This window comes from Sphaerodactylus townsendi, linkage group LG02, assembly GCF_021028975.2.
Source record: "Sphaerodactylus townsendi isolate TG3544 linkage group LG02, MPM_Stown_v2.3, whole genome shotgun sequence".
Taxonomy (NCBI): domain Eukaryota; kingdom Metazoa; phylum Chordata; class Lepidosauria; order Squamata; family Sphaerodactylidae; genus Sphaerodactylus; species Sphaerodactylus townsendi.
The window spans coordinates 12,306,038-12,326,835 of NC_059426.1; the positions used below are offsets into that span (position 1 = coordinate 12,306,038).

At 78.0% G+C, this 20,798-nt stretch overlaps 1 protein-coding gene and 1 long non-coding RNA gene across 2 annotated transcripts in view; both read right to left on the reverse strand.

The window, feature by feature from the left end:
* The window catches only part of LOC125426189 (long-chain specific acyl-CoA dehydrogenase, mitochondrial-like), a 39,490-nt gene extending 37,761 nt beyond the window's left edge, over positions 1 to 1,729 (reverse strand). The window contains 1 exon segment of the mRNA XM_048484444.1: positions 1,580 to 1,729. Within this exon segment, the coding sequence (XP_048340401.1) occupies positions 1,580 to 1,656 (77 nt within the window). The 5' untranslated portion in view covers positions 1,657 to 1,729.
* A 2,900-nt stretch (positions 1,730 to 4,629) lies between these two features.
* LOC125427204 lies at positions 4,630 to 6,912 on the reverse strand. The gene is made up of 2 exons (XR_007243653.1): positions 6,589 to 6,912; positions 4,630 to 4,845 (listed from the first exon to the last, which is right to left on the reverse strand). It is a non-coding gene; the product is annotated as an uncharacterized LOC125427204 (long non-coding RNA).
* Between the last annotated feature and the right edge of the window lie 13,886 nt (positions 6,913 to 20,798).

A 20,798-nucleotide genomic window follows, 5' to 3' on the forward strand; every position in this document is an offset into this window, starting at 1 on the left:
GCTACAACAGCAAAGTGAGGATTCGAACCTGGTTCTCCCAAATCCTAGTCCAGTGATGGCGAGCCTTTTCGAGACCGAGTGCGGAAGCGCTCCAACCGTAAAACCAATTATTTAATTTTAGTGCTTAATACAGCAACGCAACCCGAACACGGAGGTTTTGAAGCTGGTTTAGTTCGAAATGAGGGTTATTGCCGAGATAGTTTGTTACTGATCGCGGAGTTTTGCAATTGCCACCGTATTTAAGGGTTATTGTATATATGTGATTTATGTTACCCACTGGTGAGTCTCTCTCTGGGGTAAGCGGTATGTCCCAATAATAAATAAATATTAAATAAATAAAAACGGTTGGCTCCGAGGCACGCGTTACTCAGGAGTAAACTAACTGAAGCAACCGTGCAACGCTTCAAATGGGTGAATCACGATCCTAGGAGGGTTTACCCCATTGCCAGCAACTGAGCTTACTCCCAGGTAAAGGATCATGCCCAGGCCAGCCTAAGGTGTGTGTGTGTGTGGCACATGATGAACTCTGTGCACCACTGTCCTAGTCTGACACTTTTAACTTCTACACAATACTGGGACCAGACATGGTTTCTAGTTACTTATACCGCAGGTAGTAAACCATAGAAAGAGGCTACTGTATCGGACACGGTCACTCAGCTCAGTTATTTTTGACCTTGTAAATAGGCGCTGACACTTTCTGTCCCAGGACAACAATTTCACGGGGCTGCAGCTTTTCTGTGCCCCCAAAACACGGCTACACCTTCCTAGGTCTACTGAGATTATCGTCAGGGTGGCTCTACAGGGACAATGCAAGAATCGTGCTGGATATTTACGTGGCAAAAAGCTGAAATTGTCCCCAGGATACACTCAAGCAATCGGAGTTGCCAACTCCGGGTTCAGAAATACCTGGAGATATAGGGGGTTGAGCATGAGGATGTTGGGGTTTGGGATGCAACTCAGTGGGGTGTAATGCTACAGAGCCCACCTTTTAAAGCAGCCCTTTCCTCCCGGGAAACTGATCTCGGTAGCCTGGGGATGAGTTGTAATTCCAGGGTCCCACCTGGAGGCTGGCATCCCAAGGAGTGGGGCCCTTTACTGGGGTCCTCCGATGCCACAGAGCCCACCCTCCCATTGGCTCCGGGGAAAATCATCTCTGTAGTTGGGAGATCAGTTGTAATCCACAGAATCGCCAGGCTCCGCTGGCAGGTTGGCACCTTTGCAATGCAAAAGCCTTGCAGAAAACTTCCCCGGGGCGTTGGACGCTGCCAGTTCCGGTGTGTGGCACCGTAAGTCTTCCTTCCACTTTTCTCCCTCTCCTGCCCAGTTCTGCTTTCATTGCATTCCCATGATGCTAAAAAAGTCAAAGAAAAGGGGGGGGGGGATCTGGAGCCCCCTCCTCCGATTGGCAGCTTGCAATTCAGGATCATGGGCCACCCTTTTCTATTAGTCTCCTCCTTTCTTTGCCCGGAATCCGGAGCCGCTTGGGGAGCTTCTGCAACAGGGCGCCCCCGCCCACCCCTCCTACAAGGAAGGCGCCCCCGTCCCCTGCAGCCGGACCCCGCTCGGGAGGGTCACCCACCTGGCAGCCGCCCCCTCGCCTCGCAGTCCGGCCAGCCCCCGCAGGGCTCGCCTCGCCAGCAGCCGCCCCGCAGCCATGCCGAGGACGTCGCCCGGGCCTTGCCAGGAAGCGGGGGCAGAGGTCGCCCAGTGGCGCCCCCTGGCGCTCTGCAGCCGCCCTGCGCCGTCAGGTCCTGCGCCAGGGGACAAGGCAAGGGGTGGCTCCTGCGCACGCCCCTGTCCTTTTGGGGCGGGGGGGGGGGGGGGGGGGTTTCCAAAAGTGCCGCCTGCTGAAAGTGGGCAGATGCAGGAAAGGACGGAGAATAAGTTGTGCTGGAGCATTATTGTCCAGTGCAACCAGTGCTTTTTAAGAAGAAGAAGAGTTTGGATTTATATCCCCCCCCCCCCTTTCTCTCCTGTAGGAGACTCAAAGGGGCTGACAATCTCCTTGCCCTTCCCCCCTCACAACAAACACCCTGCGAGGTGGGTGGGGCTGAGAGAGCTCCGAGAAGCTGTGACTAGCCCAAGGTCACCCAGCTGGCGTGTGAGAAGCCGCGACAAGCCAATCCCAATTCACTGGGACAAGCCTCCACAGCTCAGGCAGCAGAGTGGGGAATCAAACCCAGTTCCTCCAGATTAGAATGCACCTGCTCTTAACCGCTACGCCACTGCTGCTCCAAGTCCTTAGCCATGTTTTTGCACCAATGCGGTGCCACGGAGCGTGGGATGAGTGATCGTTTTGTTCAGACATTTGGCTAAGGGCTTGAACTGTGACACGCTGGTGATTTTAGGGTGACCAAGTGAAAAAATCACAAGGATCCCTGAGGATCCATGCTTTTAAACCATGTTTTTGCGCCACTGTGGCGCGACGGAGCGTGGGATGCCTGATTGTTGTGTTCAGACATGTGGCTAAGGGCTTGGGCTGTGATGTGATTTAGGGGGGACTTAGTGCAGAAATCACGAGGATCCATGTTTTTCAAGCAGGTTTTTGGGCCACTGCGGCGCCACAGAGCGTGGGATGCGTGATTGTTTTGGTGCTGCCTGTAGACTAAGACGTGCTCTGTAGCCTCATGGTGGTTTCATTTCAATCCAATGGAAAAAATCATATGAATTCATGAGGATCCGTTTAAAATCACCTGGATCCGGCTTTTACCCAGACCCGTGGAGTATTATCCAGTACAACTGGGCATTTCATGATCGAGTGGACTGGAAATGTATACCCAGGTATCTGAAGGAAAAACATTTTTCTGTTTCCTGGCCTTGAATTTGTGCTTGGTTTTATTATTTCCAGAAATAACTACTTTAGTTTTACTAGGTCTGATTTTTAGTTCATTCATCTTGCAGTAGTGAATGACAGAAGAGCTATTTCATCGACATGCAGTAACACGGACATTTTCCTACCGGCCAATGAAGGAGGAAAATGCTCATTATGGGAATCCATAAATTGGACACAGTCATTAATATAAAAATTAAAGAGACAAGGGGGCTAAGCAGCCTTGTTTAACTCCCTTCTTCAGAGGAATAGGGCAGGGGTAGGGAACCTTTAACACTCAAAGTGACATTATCGAATCCGTTTGCCATGGCGGTGCGAGTGACTGGGAGCCACAAACAATTTTTAACATTTAAAATACAGCATCACACGGTATCTTTTGGGGCGTTTTACCTTTTACTCCGCTCATTCTGAGAACCGCGATGGGATGCTGCTTCGTCCTTGCCGCCTGCAGGGTGGGCAAGGAAGAGGCTGAAGTGCCTCGGCCTCGCCGGGCTAAGCCGGAAAGCGTTAATCCGCCCTGCCCGCAACGTGGGCAGGCGAGAGGGGAGTCACTGCGTGGCGCGGCCCAGCCAGCCGCGGGCAGTTGGTGCGCCCGCCCTGCTGCCTGCAGGGCGGGCAAGGATGGGGCCGGCGGCTCGGCTCGTGGAGCCGCAGTGCAAGGGCAGAAGAGCCGCATGCGGCTCTTGAGCCGCAGGTTCCCTACCCCTGGAATAGGGTCTGTAAGGAAACCTCCACTCCCTGCCCTTATTCTAGTTGTAAGATCTGTATGGAGTTCTCTCAAGAGCCTGAATAACCTTCTGTCAATGTTTGTATTGTCCAGTTTTGCCCAGTTTTCATCTGTCCACTGAATCAAAGGCAGTGGAGAGGTCAACAAATAAAAGAGTAACGTTCTCCTGGTGTGTAATGTGTAAAGTATCTGATCTGCTGTAGATTGTGAAGAAGGCTGGAAATGTGGACACTAGATACTATTTTAGGTGTAAACTCCATACTGGGTAGGTTGACTGCTGAGTGAAAATGAGAGAAGGAAGCATGAAAAAGGGGAGAGGCTGGGAGAGATTTCAGGAAAGGAGAAGAAGAAATAGTGGGAAATGATTTTCCCATCCCCCGCCCCCCCCAAGTCCTTACAGGTCCCCTGCTTGCATTGCTTATCAGGCCAAACATGTTAGGTCAAGCAGAGGATGGAGTGCCCAGGACACAGGTCAGACATTGCTGGATTTTCAAGGGTTCCGCTGTATAAATGGTATGCAAGAAAGATGGCTCATTGACCACCAATTCAATCTTAGTTCACAACAATATTCATTAATTGACCGCAATGATATCCATGCCTTTCCACATATCTGGACATATGATTACCGTATATACTCGAGTATAAGCTGACCCGAATATAAGTCGAGGAGGGGCTTTTTCAGCATTAAAAATGTGCTGGAAAAGTCGGCTTATACACGAGTATATATGGTATATCATCTATAGCAGGTTATTGTTGGACATTGTGGTGGACCTGCAAGACCATAGGTGGTGTGCTGTTAAAAACAACGTATAAGCAGGAATCAGTGTCTGATTCAGTGCCCAGTGGAAGTCATAGAATGAGCAAACAAACTGCAACGAGTGACTAAACATTATCAATGTGAACAGTTCTTTCTGGGGGAGGATGTAAAGATTCGGCCAGCCTCTTACAACAGAAACAAAACTAAAAAGTCATCTCAGATTTCATGGCTATATTTTAGAAAAACTGGCTCGTGACAGCCATGAGAAAAGGCGAGACATTAATATTTGTAATTAAATACACTAAACAACACAAGTGCTTGCACAAAACAGTCCTTTATTTATAACATGGACATTCAAGATAAAAATCAGTTAAAACACTGAACAAAGTTCCAAGGGGGCAGGGGGTTACTGGGTCTTGCAATCAGGATTGCCCTCTTTTTTTAGTTTTTCCTTTGCTTTTTCGATCCAGGGTCTCAGGGTATTTTCTGGAACTGTTCTTTCTTTAGAATCGCCACCTGCAAAACTTACACCTGTTGAAGATAAAGAACGTGCAAGTTACCTGAAATAAAAGAAATCTGCCCTGAAATTATTATAGTTTCACATGCAACCAGAGGATAAAACGTTGTTCAGAAAAAAGCAAACTGGGGCAGATATGCTCACGTCTCTTAGGGCGTTTCCCCACTTGCCACGCCGCCGCCCCCGCGCTCTCAGTGCGCATCATTTCTGGCGCGCAAAATTGAAAGCCTTTACCACTCCCGTTGCTCTGCACTGGTCATCCAAAGGCGCCGGTTGGAAAGGTTTAGAAATGACGCGGCACTGAGGGGAAGCGATGTGGCAGGCTGCCAGGGTTGCTGCTGCGGCTAACGCCGCTTCCGTAGTGGGGAGTGTCAGACCCCGCGCTACGCATTGCCTGATGTAGCGCGGGGCAGAAGGTACGTGGGAAAACGCCCTTAGACGGTCCCCCTAAGGTCCATTCAGCACACTACCAGTAATTCTTGCATGCAGTTTGACATTTATAAAATATATCTGTAGAAAAAGGCAAGGATTTAACCGTATCAGTACAATAGGTCACAAAAAAGTACAGAGTGCAAACCACGTGCAGTTGAAGACGAGCTACATTTTGGAAAGGGGTGTTTAAGAGCTAACCTTGCTTTATTTTCTCCTAAAGAGAGTGTTTTGTGCTAATTTTAGGTTTTTCTATGAGCAAGGGTACTGTTAGCGTACCAAGCCTGTTAGAACCCAGAGTGCATATCCATTAGCCAGAATACCATCTGAAATATGAGGAACGATACCATTATAGGAAACATCTTATTACTATCTAAGGTTACTGAAATTGAACAAACTTATTTAAGTCTGTGCCTGAAAACTGCTGGTTCTCTGCCAAAGATCTCTATTGTAACTGTTTCTGCTGCCTCCTTCATTCCTTCATGCAAGTTACTTATTTCCCATTTCCAGCTCCCTCTGTTAAATAAATATTTTATTCTGTTTAAATGATCGCTGCCTCAGTAGTGTTATTATTTGTGCTTTACAAGAGGTTTGCTGAGAAAGGTTTTGAAATAGTGGACTTCCTTCACCTTTCCCCCACACAGGGCTAGAGGAAAATCCTTCTTATCACCAAATGCTACTGTAACCCCCACGCTCAGAATGGGTTGACCCAGTAAGGGGTGGAGACTCAAAGCAGCACGAGGTTGCAGAGCTCATGTAGTTTGGAGGAGACAAGGCTACCAGACTCGGACCTTGATTTCTATAAGCCCTTAACACCTTGTTAAGGGGTCTTTTTGTGGTTGTAATGGGTGAGAGTTCTCCTGGAAACCATCATGTTGAATCCTGTTCATCAAGCCCTGGGAGTCTTATATTTGTTCCAACTCACTGGTGTGCCAGAAGAATTGGACTTGGCAATATCAGAAGACTGTAAAGATAAGGACTTGAAAATGCAACCTGAACAGGATCTTGAAGTGTGATGTTAAATGTTGATGTTATCTGTTAAGAAAGTAAACCATTTTGTTTTTAAAATTTGTTGTTGCAAACTCATTCCAAGTTCTGCCCCACAGAACCCACAGATAGAGGGGGACATCAGGGCATCAGGGGGGACAATCAGGGGGGACATACCGTATTAGAAGTTCAGCCCCTGAGGCGAAAAAGGCAGGGAAAATCTGTGAAGCCTGATCAGTGAGTGGTTTCCTTGCACGGGGGATTTCCGGAAGGTGTGGGGGTCGATCGCCAAACACTTTGATGAAGCAAAGCAGGCATGAAGTGCGTACTAAGTTACCTACCGCTGAAGGCCCCCAAACGTGGCGGTTCACGAAACACTGGAGGAGGTCGAACAGAGCGTTCCTTAGAAGGAGAGGAAGATGGCCCTGCCAATAAGGGAGGGGCTGTTTTCCTTGGAGATGTCACTCTCTGTTCTTCGCTAGTGACTCCCGATTGTTCTCTCATCTTCAGCGCTCGCTCCTTCCATTTCTTAACTTCCTCTTTCAAATGGAGTTCATTTCTTAACGAGACAGACACAGGCGTGTGAGCATTCAGAGTTCAGCTGAACTCTACAAAGACCATTATTTTTAATAAAGGGAAACAGGTTTTGTGTTAAAGCCAGAGGTGGGATCCAGCAGGTTCTCACAGAGGGTTCCTTGGTAGAGTCGGGTGACCACTATTTGTGTGTGCCGCAGAGGGGGGGGCTAGCCACTGGTGATTTTGCCACGTAATTTTTGCCTAAGTTACTCCCCTCCTCTCAGCAGTAGCGCGCAGAACTTGAAGCAGTCTAGCAGGAGGGGCACCGGCATGCGTGGCAGTCTGCGCCTGCGTGCATTCGTTTCCCGCCCAAGGACCGGCGGAGCGGCCGCGTCCTTGCCACAACTCCACCCAGGAATTCCCCACCCCCGTCGTGCCCCGCCCAGCCCCATTGGCGCTACACCACAGTTTGAATCCCACCACCATGGGAACCTGTTACTAAAATTTTTGGATCCCACCACTGGTTCCCCCCCCCCCCCCACCCGCCCCCTCCCCCCCCCCCCCCCCCCCCTGCCCCCCCCTCCCCCCCCCCCCCCCCCCACCCCCCCCTTCCCCTTCCCCCCCCCCCCCAAGGTCCCCCTTTCCCCTCCCCACCCCCCCCCCCCCCCACCCCTCCACACCCCCCCCCCACCCCCCCCCCCCCCCACCCCCCCCCCCCCCCACCCCCCCCCCCCCCCACCCCCCCCCCCCCCCACCCCCCCCCCCCCCCACCCCCCCCCCCCCCCACCCCCCCCCCCCCCCACCCCCCCCCCCCCCCACCCCCCCCCCCCCCCACCCCCCCCCCCCCCCACCCCCCCCCCCCCCCACCCCCCCCCCCCCCCACCCCCCCCCCCCCCCACCCCCCCCCCCCCCCACCCCCCCCCCCCCCCACCCCCCCCCCCCCCCACCCCCCCCCCCCCCCACCCCCCCCCCCCCCCACCCCCCCCCCCCCCCACCCCCCCCCCCCCCCACCCCCCCCCCCCCCCACCCCCCCCCCCCCCCACCCCCCCCCCCCCCCACCCCCCCCCCCCCCCACCCCCCCCCCCCCCCACCCCCCCCCCCCCCCACCCCCCCCCCCCCCCACCCCCCCCCCCCCCCACCCCCCCCCCCCCCCACCCCCCCCCCCCCCCACCCCCCCCCCCCCCCACCCCCCCCCCCCCCCACCCCCCCCCCCCCCCACCCCCCCCCCCCCCCACCCCCCCCCCCCCCCACCCCCCCCCCCCCCCACCCCCCCCCCCCCCCACCCCCCCCCCCCCCCACCCCCCCCCCCCCCCACCCCCCCCCCCCCCCACCCCCCCCCCCCCCCACCCCCCCCCCCCCCCACCCCCCCCCCCCCCCACCCCCCCCCCCCCCCACCCCCCCCCCCCCCCACCCCCCCCCCCCCCCACCCCCCCCCCCCCCCACCCCCCCCCCCCCCCACCCCCCCCCCCCCCCACCCCCCCCCCCCCCCACCCCCCCCCCCCCCCACCCCCCCCCCCCCCCACCCCCCCCCCCCCCCACCCCCCCCCCCCCCCACCCCCCCCCCCCCCCACCCCCCCCCCCCCCCACCCCCCCCCCCCCCCACCCCCCCCCCCCCCCACCCCCCCCCCCCCCCACCCCCCCCCCCCCCCACCCCCCCCCCCCCCCACCCCCCCCCCCCCCCACCCCCCCCCCCCCCCACCCCCCCCCCCCCCCACCCCCCCCCCCCCCCACCCCCCCCCCCCCCCACCCCCCCCCCCCCCCACCCCCCCCCCCCCCCACCCCCCCCCCCCCCCACCCCCCCCCCCCCCCACCCCCCCCCCCCCCCACCCCCCCCCCCCCCCACCCCCCCCCCCCCCCACCCCCCCCCCCCCCCACCCCCCCCCCCCCCCACCCCCCCCCCCCCCCACCCCCCCCCCCCCCCACCCCCCCCCCCCCCCACCCCCCCCCCCCCCCACCCCCCCCCCCCCCCACCCCCCCCCCCCCCCACCCCCCCCCCCCCCCACCCCCCCCCCCCCCCACCCCCCCCCCCCCCCACCCCCCCCCCCCCCCACCCCCCCCCCCCCCCACCCCCCCCCCCCCCCACCCCCCCCCCCCCCCACCCCCCCCCCCCCCCACCCCCCCCCCCCCCCACCCCCCCCCCCCCCCACCCCCCCCCCCCCCCACCCCCCCCCCCCCCCACCCCCCCCCCCCCCCACCCCCCCCCCCCCCCACCCCCCCCCCCCCCCACCCCCCCCCCCCCCCACCCCCCCCCCCCCCCACCCCCCCCCCCCCCCACCCCCCCCCCCCCCCACCCCCCCCCCCCCCCACCCCCCCCCCCCCCCACCCCCCCCCCCCCCCACCCCCCCCCCCCCCCACCCCCCCCCCCCCCCACCCCCCCCCCCCCCCACCCCCCCCCCCCCCCACCCCCCCCCCCCCCCACCCCCCCCCCCCCCCACCCCCCCCCCCCCCCACCCCCCCCCCCCCCCACCCCCCCCCCCCCCCACCCCCCCCCCCCCCCACCCCCCCCCCCCCCCACCCCCCCCCCCCCCCACCCCCCCCCCCCCCCACCCCCCCCCCCCCCCACCCCCCCCCCCCCCCACCCCCCCCCCCCCCCACCCCCCCCCCCCCCCACCCCCCCCCCCCCCCACCCCCCCCCCCCCCCACCCCCCCCCCCCCCCACCCCCCCCCCCCCCCACCCCCCCCCCCCCCCACCCCCCCCCCCCCCCACCCCCCCCCCCCCCCACCCCCCCCCCCCCCCACCCCCCCCCCCCCCCACCCCCCCCCCCCCCCACCCCCCCCCCCCCCCACCCCCCCCCCCCCCCACCCCCCCCCCCCCCCACCCCCCCCCCCCCCCACCCCCCCCCCCCCCCACCCCCCCCCCCCCCCACCCCCCCCCCCCCCCACCCCCCCCCCCCCCCACCCCCCCCCCCCCCCACCCCCCCCCCCCCCCACCCCCCCCCCCCCCCACCCCCCCCCCCCCCCACCCCCCCCCCCCCCCACCCCCCCCCCCCCCCACCCCCCCCCCCCCCCACCCCCCCCCCCCCCCACCCCCCCCCCCCCCCACCCCCCCCCCCCCCCACCCCCCCCCCCCCCCACCCCCCCCCCCCCCCACCCCCCCCCCCCCCCACCCCCCCCCCCCCCCACCCCCCCCCCCCCCCACCCCCCCCCCCCCCCACCCCCCCCCCCCCCCACCCCCCCCCCCCCCCACCCCCCCCCCCCCCCACCCCCCCCCCCCCCCACCCCCCCCCCCCCCCACCCCCCCCCCCCCCCACCCCCCCCCCCCCCCACCCCCCCCCCCCCCCACCCCCCCCCCCCCCCACCCCCCCCCCCCCCCACCCCCCCCCCCCCCCACCCCCCCCCCCCCCCACCCCCCCCCCCCCCCACCCCCCCCCCCCCCCACCCCCCCCCCCCCCCACCCCCCCCCCCCCCCACCCCCCCCCCCCCCCACCCCCCCCCCCCCCCACCCCCCCCCCCCCCCACCCCCCCCCCCCCCCACCCCCCCCCCCCCCCACCCCCCCCCCCCCCCACCCCCCCCCCCCCCCACCCCCCCCCCCCCCCACCCCCCCCCCCCCCCACCCCCCCCCCCCCCCACCCCCCCCCCCCCCCACCCCCCCCCCCCCCCACCCCCCCCCCCCCCCACCCCCCCCCCCCCCCACCCCCCCCCCCCCCCACCCCCCCCCCCCCCCACCCCCCCCCCCCCCCACCCCCCCCCCCCCCCACCCCCCCCCCCCCCCACCCCCCCCCCCCCCCACCCCCCCCCCCCCCCACCCCCCCCCCCCCCCACCCCCCCCCCCCCCCACCCCCCCCCCCCCCCACCCCCCCCCCCCCCCACCCCCCCCCCCCCCCACCCCCCCCCCCCCCCACCCCCCCCCCCCCCCACCCCCCCCCCCCCCCACCCCCCCCCCCCCCCACCCCCCCCCCCCCCCACCCCCCCCCCCCCCCACCCCCCCCCCCCCCCACCCCCCCCCCCCCCCACCCCCCCCCCCCCCCACCCCCCCCCCCCCCCACCCCCCCCCCCCCCCACCCCCCCCCCCCCCCACCCCCCCCCCCCCCCACCCCCCCCCCCCCCCACCCCCCCCCCCCCCCACCCCCCCCCCCCCCCACCCCCCCCCCCCCCCACCCCCCCCCCCCCCCACCCCCCCCCCCCCCCACCCCCCCCCCCCCCCACCCCCCCCCCCCCCCACCCCCCCCCCCCCCCACCCCCCCCCCCCCCCACCCCCCCCCCCCCCCACCCCCCCCCCCCCCCACCCCCCCCCCCCCCCACCCCCCCCCCCCCCCACCCCCCCCCCCCCCCACCCCCCCCCCCCCCCACCCCCCCCCCCCCCCACCCCCCCCCCCCCCCACCCCCCCCCCCCCCCACCCCCCCCCCCCCCCACCCCCCCCCCCCCCCACCCCCCCCCCCCCCCACCCCCCCCCCCCCCCACCCCCCCCCCCCCCCACCCCCCCCCCCCCCCACCCCCCCCCCCCCCCACCCCCCCCCCCCCCCACCCCCCCCCCCCCCCACCCCCCCCCCCCCCCACCCCCCCCCCCCCCCACCCCCCCCCCCCCCCACCCCCCCCCCCCCCCACCCCCCCCCCCCCCCACCCCCCCCCCCCCCCACCCCCCCCCCCCCCCACCCCCCCCCCCCCCCACCCCCCCCCCCCCCCACCCCCCCCCCCCCCCACCCCCCCCCCCCCCCACCCCCCCCCCCCCCCACCCCCCCCCCCCCCCACCCCCCCCCCCCCCCACCCCCCCCCCCCCCCACCCCCCCCCCCCCCCACCCCCCCCCCCCCCCACCCCCCCCCCCCCCCACCCCCCCCCCCCCCCACCCCCCCCCCCCCCCACCCCCCCCCCCCCCCACCCCCCCCCCCCCCCACCCCCCCCCCCCCCCACCCCCCCCCCCCCCCACCCCCCCCCCCCCCCACCCCCCCCCCCCCCCACCCCCCCCCCCCCCCACCCCCCCCCCCCCCCACCCCCCCCCCCCCCCACCCCCCCCCCCCCCCACCCCCCCCCCCCCCCACCCCCCCCCCCCCCCACCCCCCCCCCCCCCCACCCCCCCCCCCCCCCACCCCCCCCCCCCCCCACCCCCCCCCCCCCCCACCCCCCCCCCCCCCCACCCCCCCCCCCCCCCACCCCCCCCCCCCCCCACCCCCCCCCCCCCCCACCCCCCCCCCCCCCCACCCCCCCCCCCCCCCACCCCCCCCCCCCCCCACCCCCCCCCCCCCCCACCCCCCCCCCCCCCCACCCCCCCCCCCCCCCACCCCCCCCCCCCCCCACCCCCCCCCCCCCCCACCCCCCCCCCCCCCCACCCCCCCCCCCCCCCACCCCCCCCCCCCCCCACCCCCCCCCCCCCCCACCCCCCCCCCCCCCCACCCCCCCCCCCCCCCACCCCCCCCCCCCCCCACCCCCCCCCCCCCCCACCCCCCCCCCCCCCCACCCCCCCCCCCCCCCACCCCCCCCCCCCCCCACCCCCCCCCCCCCCCACCCCCCCCCCCCCCCACCCCCCCCCCCCCCCACCCCCCCCCCCCCCCACCCCCCCCCCCCCCCACCCCCCCCCCCCCCCACCCCCCCCCCCCCCCACCCCCCCCCCCCCCCACCCCCCCCCCCCCCCACCCCCCCCCCCCCCCACCCCCCCCCCCCCCCACCCCCCCCCCCCCCCACCCCCCCCCCCCCCCACCCCCCCCCCCCCCCACCCCCCCCCCCCCCCACCCCCCCCCCCCCCCACCCCCCCCCCCCCCCACCCCCCCCCCCCCCCACCCCCCCCCCCCCCCACCCCCCCCCCCCCCCACCCCCCCCCCCCCCCACCCCCCCCCCCCCCCACCCCCCCCCCCCCCCACCCCCCCCCCCCCCCACCCCCCCCCCCCCCCACCCCCCCCCCCCCCCACCCCCCCCCCCCCCCACCCCCCCCCCCCCCCACCCCCCCCCCCCCCCACCCCCCCCCCCCCCCACCCCCCCCCCCCCCCACCCCCCCCCCCCCCCACCCCCCCCCCCCCCCACCCCCCCCCCCCCCCACCCCCCCCCCCCCCCACCCCCCCCCCCCCCCACCCCCCCCCCCCCCCACCCCCCCCCCCCCCCACCCCCCCCCCCCCCCACCCCCCCCCCCCCCCACCCCCCCCCCCCCCCACCCCCCCCCCCCCCCACCCCCCCCCCCCCCCACCCCCCCCCCCCCCCACCCCCCCCCCCCCCCACCCCCCCCCCCCCCCACCCCCCCCCCCCCCCACCCCCCCCCCCCCCCACCCCCCCCCCCCCCCACCCCCCCCCCCCCCCACCCCCCCCCCCCCCCACCCCCCCCCCCCCCCACCCCCCCCCCCCCCCACCCCCCCCCCCCCCCACCCCCCCCCCCCCCCACCCCCCCCCCCCCCCACCCCCCCCCCCCCCCACCCCCCCCCCCCCCCACCCCCCCCCCCCCCCACCCCCCCCCCCCCCCACCCCCCCCCCCCCCCACCCCCCCCCCCCCCCACCCCCCCCCCCCCCCACCCCCCCCCCCCCCCACCCCCCCCCCCCCCCACCCCCCCCCCCCCCCACCCCCCCCCCCCCCCACCCCCCCCCCCCCCCACCCCCCCCCCCCCCCACCCCCCCCCCCCCCCACCCCCCCCCCCCCCCACCCCCCCCCCCCCCCACCCCCCCCCCCCCCCACCCCCCCCCCCCCCCACCCCCCCCCCCCCCCACCCCCCCCCCCCCCCACCCCCCCCCCCCCCCACCCCCCCCCCCCCCCACCCCCCCCCCCCCCCACCCCCCCCCCCCCCCACCCCCCCCCCCCCCCACCCCCCCCCCCCCCCACCCCCCCCCCCCCCCACCCCCCCCCCCCCCCACCCCCCCCCCCCCCCACCCCCCCCCCCCCCCACCCCCCCCCCCCCCCACCCCCCCCCCCCCCCACCCCCCCCCCCCCCCACCCCCCCCCCCCCCCACCCCCCCCCCCCCCCACCCCCCCCCCCCCCCACCCCCCCCCCCCCCCACCCCCCCCCCCCCCCACCCCCCCCCCCCCCCACCCCCCCCCCCCCCCACCCCCCCCCCCCCCCACCCCCCCCCCCCCCCACCCCCCCCCCCCCCCACCCCCCCCCCCCCCCACCCCCCCCCCCCCCCACCCCCCCCCCCCCCCACCCCCCCCCCCCCCCACCCCCCCCCCCCCCCACCCCCCCCCCCCCCCACCCCCCCCCCCCCCCACCCCCCCCCCCCCCCACCCCCCCCCCCCCCCACCCCCCCCCCCCCCCACCCCCCCCCCCCCCCACCCCCCCCCCCCCCCACCCCCCCCCCCCCCCACCCCCCCCCCCCCCCACCCCCCCCCCCCCCCACCCCCCCCCCCCCCCACCCCCCCCCCCCCCCACCCCCCCCCCCCCCCACCCCCCCCCCCCCCCACCCCCCCCCCCCCCCACCCCCCCCCCCCCCCACCCCCCCCCCCCCCCACCCCCCCCCCCCCCCACCCCCCCCCCCCCCCACCCCCCCCCCCCCCCACCCCCCCCCCCCCCCACCCCCCCCCCCCCCCACCCCCCCCCCCCCCCACCCCCCCCCCCCCCCACCCCCCCCCCCCCCCACCCCCCCCCCCCCCCACCCCCCCCCCCCCCCACCCCCCCCCCCCCCCACCCCCCCCCCCCCCCACCCCCCCCCCCCCCCACCCCCCCCCCCCCCCACCCCCCCCCCCCCCCACCCCCCCCCCCCCCCACCCCCCCCCCCCCCCACCCCCCCCCCCCCCCACCCCCCCCCCCCCCCACCCCCCCCCCCCCCCACCCCCCCCCCCCCCCACCCCCCCCCCCCCCCACCCCCCCCCCCCCCCACCCCCCCCCCCCCCCACCCCCCCCCCCCCCCACCCCCCCCCCCCCCCACCCCCCCCCCCCCCCACCCCCCCCCCCCCCCACCCCCCCCCCCCCCCACCCCCCCCCCCCCCCACCCCCCCCCCCCCCCACCCCCCCCCCCCCCCACCCCCCCCCCCCCCCACCCCCCCCCCCCCCCACCCCCCCCCCCCCCCACCCCCCCCCCCCCCCACCCCCCCCCCCCCCCACCCCCCCCCCCCCCCACCCCCCCCCCCCCCCACCCCCCCCCCCCCCCACCCCCCCCCCCCCCCACCCCCCCCCCCCCCCACCCCCCCCCCCCCCCACCCCCCCCCCCCCCCACCCCCCCCCCCCCCCACCCCCCCCCCCCCCCACCCCCCCCCCCCCCCACCCCCCCCCCCCCCCACCCCCCCCCCCCCCCACCCCCCCCCCCCCCCACCCCCCCCCCCCCCCACCCCCCCCCCCCCCCACCCCCCCCCCCCCCCACCCCCCCCCCCCCCCACCCCCCCCCCCCCCCACCCCCCCCCCCCCCCACCCCCCCCCCCCCCCACCCCCCCCCCCCCCCACCCCCCCCCCCCCCCACCCCCCCCCCCCCCCACCCCCCCCCCCCCCCACCCCCCCCCCCCCCCACCCCCCCCCCCCCCCACCCCCCCCCCCCCCCACCCCCCCCCCCCCCCACCCCCCCCCCCCCCCACCCCCCCCCCCCCCCACCCCCCCCCCCCCCCACCCCCCCCCCCCCCCACCCCCCCCCCCCCCCACCCCCCCCCCCCCCCACCCCCCCCCCCCCCCACCCCCCCCCCCCCCCACCCCCCCCCCCCCCCACCCCCCCCCCCCCCCACCCCCCCCCCCCCCCACCCCCCCCCCCCCCCACCCCCCCCCCCCCCCACCCCCCCCCCCCCCCACCCCCCCCCCCCCCCACCCCCCCCCCCCCCCACCCCCCCCCCCCCCCACCCCCCCCCCCCCCCACCCCCCCCCCCCCCCACCCCCCCCCCCCCCCACCCCCCCCCCCCCCCACCCCCCCCCCCCCCCACCCCCCCCCCCCCCCACCCCCCCCCCCCCCCACCCCCCCCCCCCCCCACCCCCCCCCCCCCCCACCCCCCCCCCCCCCCACCCCCCCCCCCCCCCACCCCCCCCCCCCCCCACCCCCCCCCCCCCCCACCCCCCCCCCCCCCCACCCCCCCCCCCCCCCACCCCCCCCCCCCCCCACCCCCCCCCCCCCCCACCCCCCCCCCCCCCCACCCCCCCCCCCCCCCACCCCCCCCCCCCCCCACCCCCCCCCCCCCCCACCCCCCCCCCCCCCCACCCCCCCCCCCCCCCACCCCCCCCCCCCCCCACCCCCCCCCCCCCCCACCCCCCCCCCCCCCCACCCCCCCCCCCCCCCACCCCCCCCCCCCCCCACCCCCCCCCCCCCCCACCCCCCCCCCCCCCCACCCCCCCCCCCCCCCACCCCCCCCCCCCCCCACCCCCCCCCCCCCCCACCCCCCCCCCCCCCCACCCCCCCCCCCCCCCACCCCCCCCCCCCCCCACCCCCCCCCCCCCCCACCCCCCCCCCCCCCCACCCCCCCCCCCCCCCACCCCCCCCCCCCCCCACCCCCCCCCCCCCCCACCCCCCCCCCCCCCCACCCCCCCCCCCCCCCACCCCCCCCCCCCCCCACCCCCCCCCCCCCCCACCCCCCCCCCCCCCCACCCCCCCCCCCCCCCACCCCCCCCCCCCCCCACCCCCCCCCCCCCCCACCCCCCCCCCCCCCCACCCCCCCCCCCCCCCACCCCCCCCCCCCCCCACCCCCCCCCCCCCCCACCCCCCCCCCCCCCCACCCCCCCCCCCCCCCACCCCCCCCCCCCCCCACCCCCCCCCCCCCCCACCCCCCCCCCCCCCCACCCCCCCCCCCCCCCACCCCCCCCCCCCCCCACCCCCCCCCCCCCCCACCCCCCCCCCCCCCCACCCCCCCCCCCCCCCACCCCCCCCCCCCCCCACCCCCCCCCCCCCCCACCCCCCCCCCCCCCCACCCCCCCCCCCCCCCACCCCCCCCCCCCCCCACCCCCCCCCCCCCCCACCCCCCCCCCCCCCCACCCCCCCCCCCCCCCACCCCCCCCCCCCCCCACCCCCCCCCCCCCCCACCCCCCCCCCCCCCCACCCCCCCCCCCCCCCACCCCCCCCCCCCCCCACCCCCCCCCCCCCCCACCCCCCCCCCCCCCCACCCCCCCCCCCCCCCACCCCCCCCCCCCCCCACCCCCCCCCCCCCCCACCCCCCCCCCCCCCCACCCCCCCCCCCCCCCACCCCCCCCCCCCCCCACCCCCCCCCCCCCCCACCCCCCCCCCCCCCCACCCCCCCCCCCCCCCACCCCCCCCCCCCCCCACCCCCCCCCCCCCCCACCCCCCCCCCCCCCCACCCCCCCCCCCCCCCACCCCCCCCCCCCCCCACCCCCCCCCCCCCCCACCCCCCCCCCCCCCCACCCCCCCCCCCCCCCACCCCCCCCCCCCCCCACCCCCCCCCCCCCCCACCCCCCCCCCCCCCCACCCCCCCCCCCCCCCACCCCCCCCCCCCCCCACCCCCCCCCCCCCCCACCCCCCCCCCCCCCCACCCCCCCCCCCCCCCACCCCCCCCCCCCCCCACCCCCCCCCCCCCCCACCCCCCCCCCCCCCCACCCCCCCCCCCCCCCACCCCCCCCCCCCCCCACCCCCCCCCCCCCCCACCCCCCCCCCCCCCCACCCCCCCCCCCCCCCACCCCCCCCCCCCCCCACCCCCCCCCCCCCCCACCCCCCCCCCCCCCCACCCCCCCCCCCCCCCACCCCCCCCCCCCCCCACCCCCCCCCCCCCCCACCCCCCCCCCCCCCCACCCCCCCCCCCCCCCACCCCCCCCCCCCCCCACCCCCCCCCCCCCCCACCCCCCCCCCCCCCCACCCCCCCCCCCCCCCACCCCCCCCCCCCCCCACCCCCCCCCCCCCCCACCCCCCCCCCCCCCCACCCCCCCCCCCCCCCACCCCCCCCCCCCCCCACCCCCCCCCCCCCCCACCCCCCCCCCCCCCCACCCCCCCCCCCCCCCACCCCCCCCCCCCCCCACCCCCCCCCCCCCCCACCCCCCCCCCCCCCCACCCCCCCCCCCCCCCACCCCCCCCCCCCCCCACCCCCCCCCCCCCCCACCCCCCCCCCCCCCCACCCCCCCCCCCCCCCACCCCCCCCCCCCCCCACCCCCCCCCCCCCCCACCCCCCCCCCCCCCCACCCCCCCCCCCCCCCACCCCCCCCCCCCCCCACCCCCCCCCCCCCCCACCCCCCCCCCCCCCCACCCCCCCCCCCCCCCACCCCCCCCCCCCCCCACCCCCCCCCCCCCCCACCCCCCCCCCCCCCCACCCCCCCCCCCCCCCACCCCCCCCCCCCCCCACCCCCCCCCCCCCCCACCCCCCCCCCCCCCCACCCCCCCCCCCCCCCACCCCCCCCCCCCCCCACCCCCCCCCCCCCCCACCCCCCCCCCCCCCCACCCCCCCCCCCCCCCACCCCCCCCCCCCCCCACCCCCCCCCCCCCCCACCCCCCCCCCCCCCCACCCCCCCCCCCCCCCACCCCCCCCCCCCCCCACCCCCCCCCCCCCCCACCCCCCCCCCCCCCCACCCCCCCCCCCCCCCACCCCCCCCCCCCCCCACCCCCCCCCCCCCCCACCCCCCCCCCCCCCCACCCCCCCCCCCCCCCACCCCCCCCCCCCCCCACCCCCCCCCCCCCCCACCCCCCCCCCCCCCCACCCCCCCCCCCCCCCACCCCCCCCCCCCCCCACCCCCCCCCCCCCCCACCCCCCCCCCCCCCCACCCCCCCCCCCCCCCACCCCCCCCCCCCCCCACCCCCCCCCCCCCCCACCCCCCCCCCCCCCCACCCCCCCCCCCCCCCACCCCCCCCCCCCCCCACCCCCCCCCCCCCCCACCCCCCCCCCCCCCCACCCCCCCCCCCCCCCACCCCCCCCCCCCCCCACCCCCCCCCCCCCCCACCCCCCCCCCCCCCCACCCCCCCCCCCCCCCACCCCCCCCCCCCCCCACCCCCCCCCCCCCCCACCCCCCCCCCCCCCCACCCCCCCCCCCCCCCACCCCCCCCCCCCCCCACCCCCCCCCCCCCCCACCCCCCCCCCCCCCCACCCCCCCCCCCCCCCACCCCCCCCCCCCCCCACCCCCCCCCCCCCCCACCCCCCCCCCCCCCCACCCCCCCCCCCCCCCACCCCCCCCCCCCCCCACCCCCCCCCCCCCCCACCCCCCCCCCCCCCCACCCCCCCCCCCCCCCACCCCCCCCCCCCCCCACCCCCCCCCCCCCCCACCCCCCCCCCCCCCCACCCCCCCCCCCCCCCACCCCCCCCCCCCCCCACCCCCCCCCCCCCCCACCCCCCCCCCCCCCCACCCCCCCCCCCCCCCACCCCCCCCCCCCCCCACCCCCCCCCCCCCCCACCCCCCCCCCCCCCCACCCCCCCCCCCCCCCACCCCCCCCCCCCCCCACCCCCCCCCCCCCCCACCCCCCCCCCCCCCCACCCCCCCCCCCCCCCACCCCCCCCCCCCCCCACCCCCCCCCCCCCCCACCCCCCCCCCCCCCCACCCCCCCCCCCCCCCACCCCCCCCCCCCCCCACCCCCCCCCCCCCCCACCCCCCCCCCCCCCCACCCCCCCCCCCCCCCACCCCCCCCCCCCCCCACCCCCCCCCCCCCCCACCCCCCCCCCCCCCCACCCCCCCCCCCCCCCACCCCCCCCCCCCCCCACCCCCCCCCCCCCCCACCCCCCCCCCCCCCCACCCCCCCCCCCCCCCACCCCCCCCCCCCCCCACCCCCCCCCCCCCCCACCCCCCCCCCCCCCCACCCCCCCCCCCCCCCACCCCCCCCCCCCCCCACCCCCCCCCCCCCCCACCCCCCCCCCCCCCCACCCCCCCCCCCCCCCACCCCCCCCCCCCCCCACCCCCCCCCCCCCCCACCCCCCCCCCCCCCCACCCCCCCCCCCCCCCACCCCCCCCCCCCCCCACCCCCCCCCCCCCCCACCCCCCCCCCCCCCCACCCCCCCCCCCCCCCACCCCCCCCCCCCCCCACCCCCCCCCCCCCCCACCCCCCCCCCCCCCCACCCCCCCCCCCCCCCACCCCCCCCCCCCCCCACCCCCCCCCCCCCCCACCCCCCCCCCCCCCCACCCCCCCCCCCCCCCACCCCCCCCCCCCCCCACCCCCCCCCCCCCCCACCCCCCCCCCCCCCCACCCCCCCCCCCCCCCACCCCCCCCCCCCCCCACCCCCCCCCCCCCCCACCCCCCCCCCCCCCCACCCCCCCCCCCCCCCACCCCCCCCCCCCCCCACCCCCCCCCCCCCCCACCCCCCCCCCCCCCCACCCCCCCCCCCCCCCACCCCCCCCCCCCCCCACCCCCCCCCCCCCCCACCCCCCCCCCCCCCCACCCCCCCCCCCCCCCACCCCCCCCCCCCCCCACCCCCCCCCCCCCCCACCCCCCCCCCCCCCCACCCCCCCCCCCCCCCACCCCCCCCCCCCCCCACCCCCCCCCCCCCCCACCCCCCCCCCCCCCCACCCCCCCCCCCCCCCACCCCCCCCCCCCCCCACCCCCCCCCCCCCCCACCCCCCCCCCCCCCCACCCCCCCCCCCCCCCACCCCCCCCCCCCCCCACCCCCCCCCCCCCCCACCCCCCCCCCCCCCCACCCCCCCCCCCCCCCACCCCCCCCCCCCCCCACCCCCCCCCCCCCCCACCCCCCCCCCCCCCCACCCCCCCCCCCCCCCACCCCCCCCCCCCCCCACCCCCCCCCCCCCCCACCCCCCCCCCCCCCCACCCCCCCCCCCCCCCACCCCCCCCCCCCCCCACCCCCCCCCCCCCCCACCCCCCCCCCCCCCCACCCCCCCCCCCCCCCACCCCCCCCCCCCCCCACCCCCCCCCCCCCCCACCCCCCCCCCCCCCCACCCCCCCCCCCCCCCACCCCCCCCCCCCCCCACCCCCCCCCCCCCCCACCCCCCCCCCCCCCCACCCCCCCCCCCCCCCACCCCCCCCCCCCCCCACCCCCCCCCCCCCCCACCCCCCCCCCCCCCCACCCCCCCCCCCCCCCACCCCCCCCCCCCCCCACCCCCCCCCCCCCCCACCCCCCCCCCCCCCCACCCCCCCCCCCCCCCACCCCCCCCCCCCCCCACCCCCCCCCCCCCCCACCCCCCCCCCCCCCCACCCCCCCCCCCCCCCACCCCCCCCCCCCCCCACCCCCCCCCCCCCCCACCCCCCCCCCCCCCCACCCCCCCCCCCCCCCACCCCCCCCCCCCCCCACCCCCCCCCCCCCCCACCCCCCCCCCCCCCCACCCCCCCCCCCCCCCAC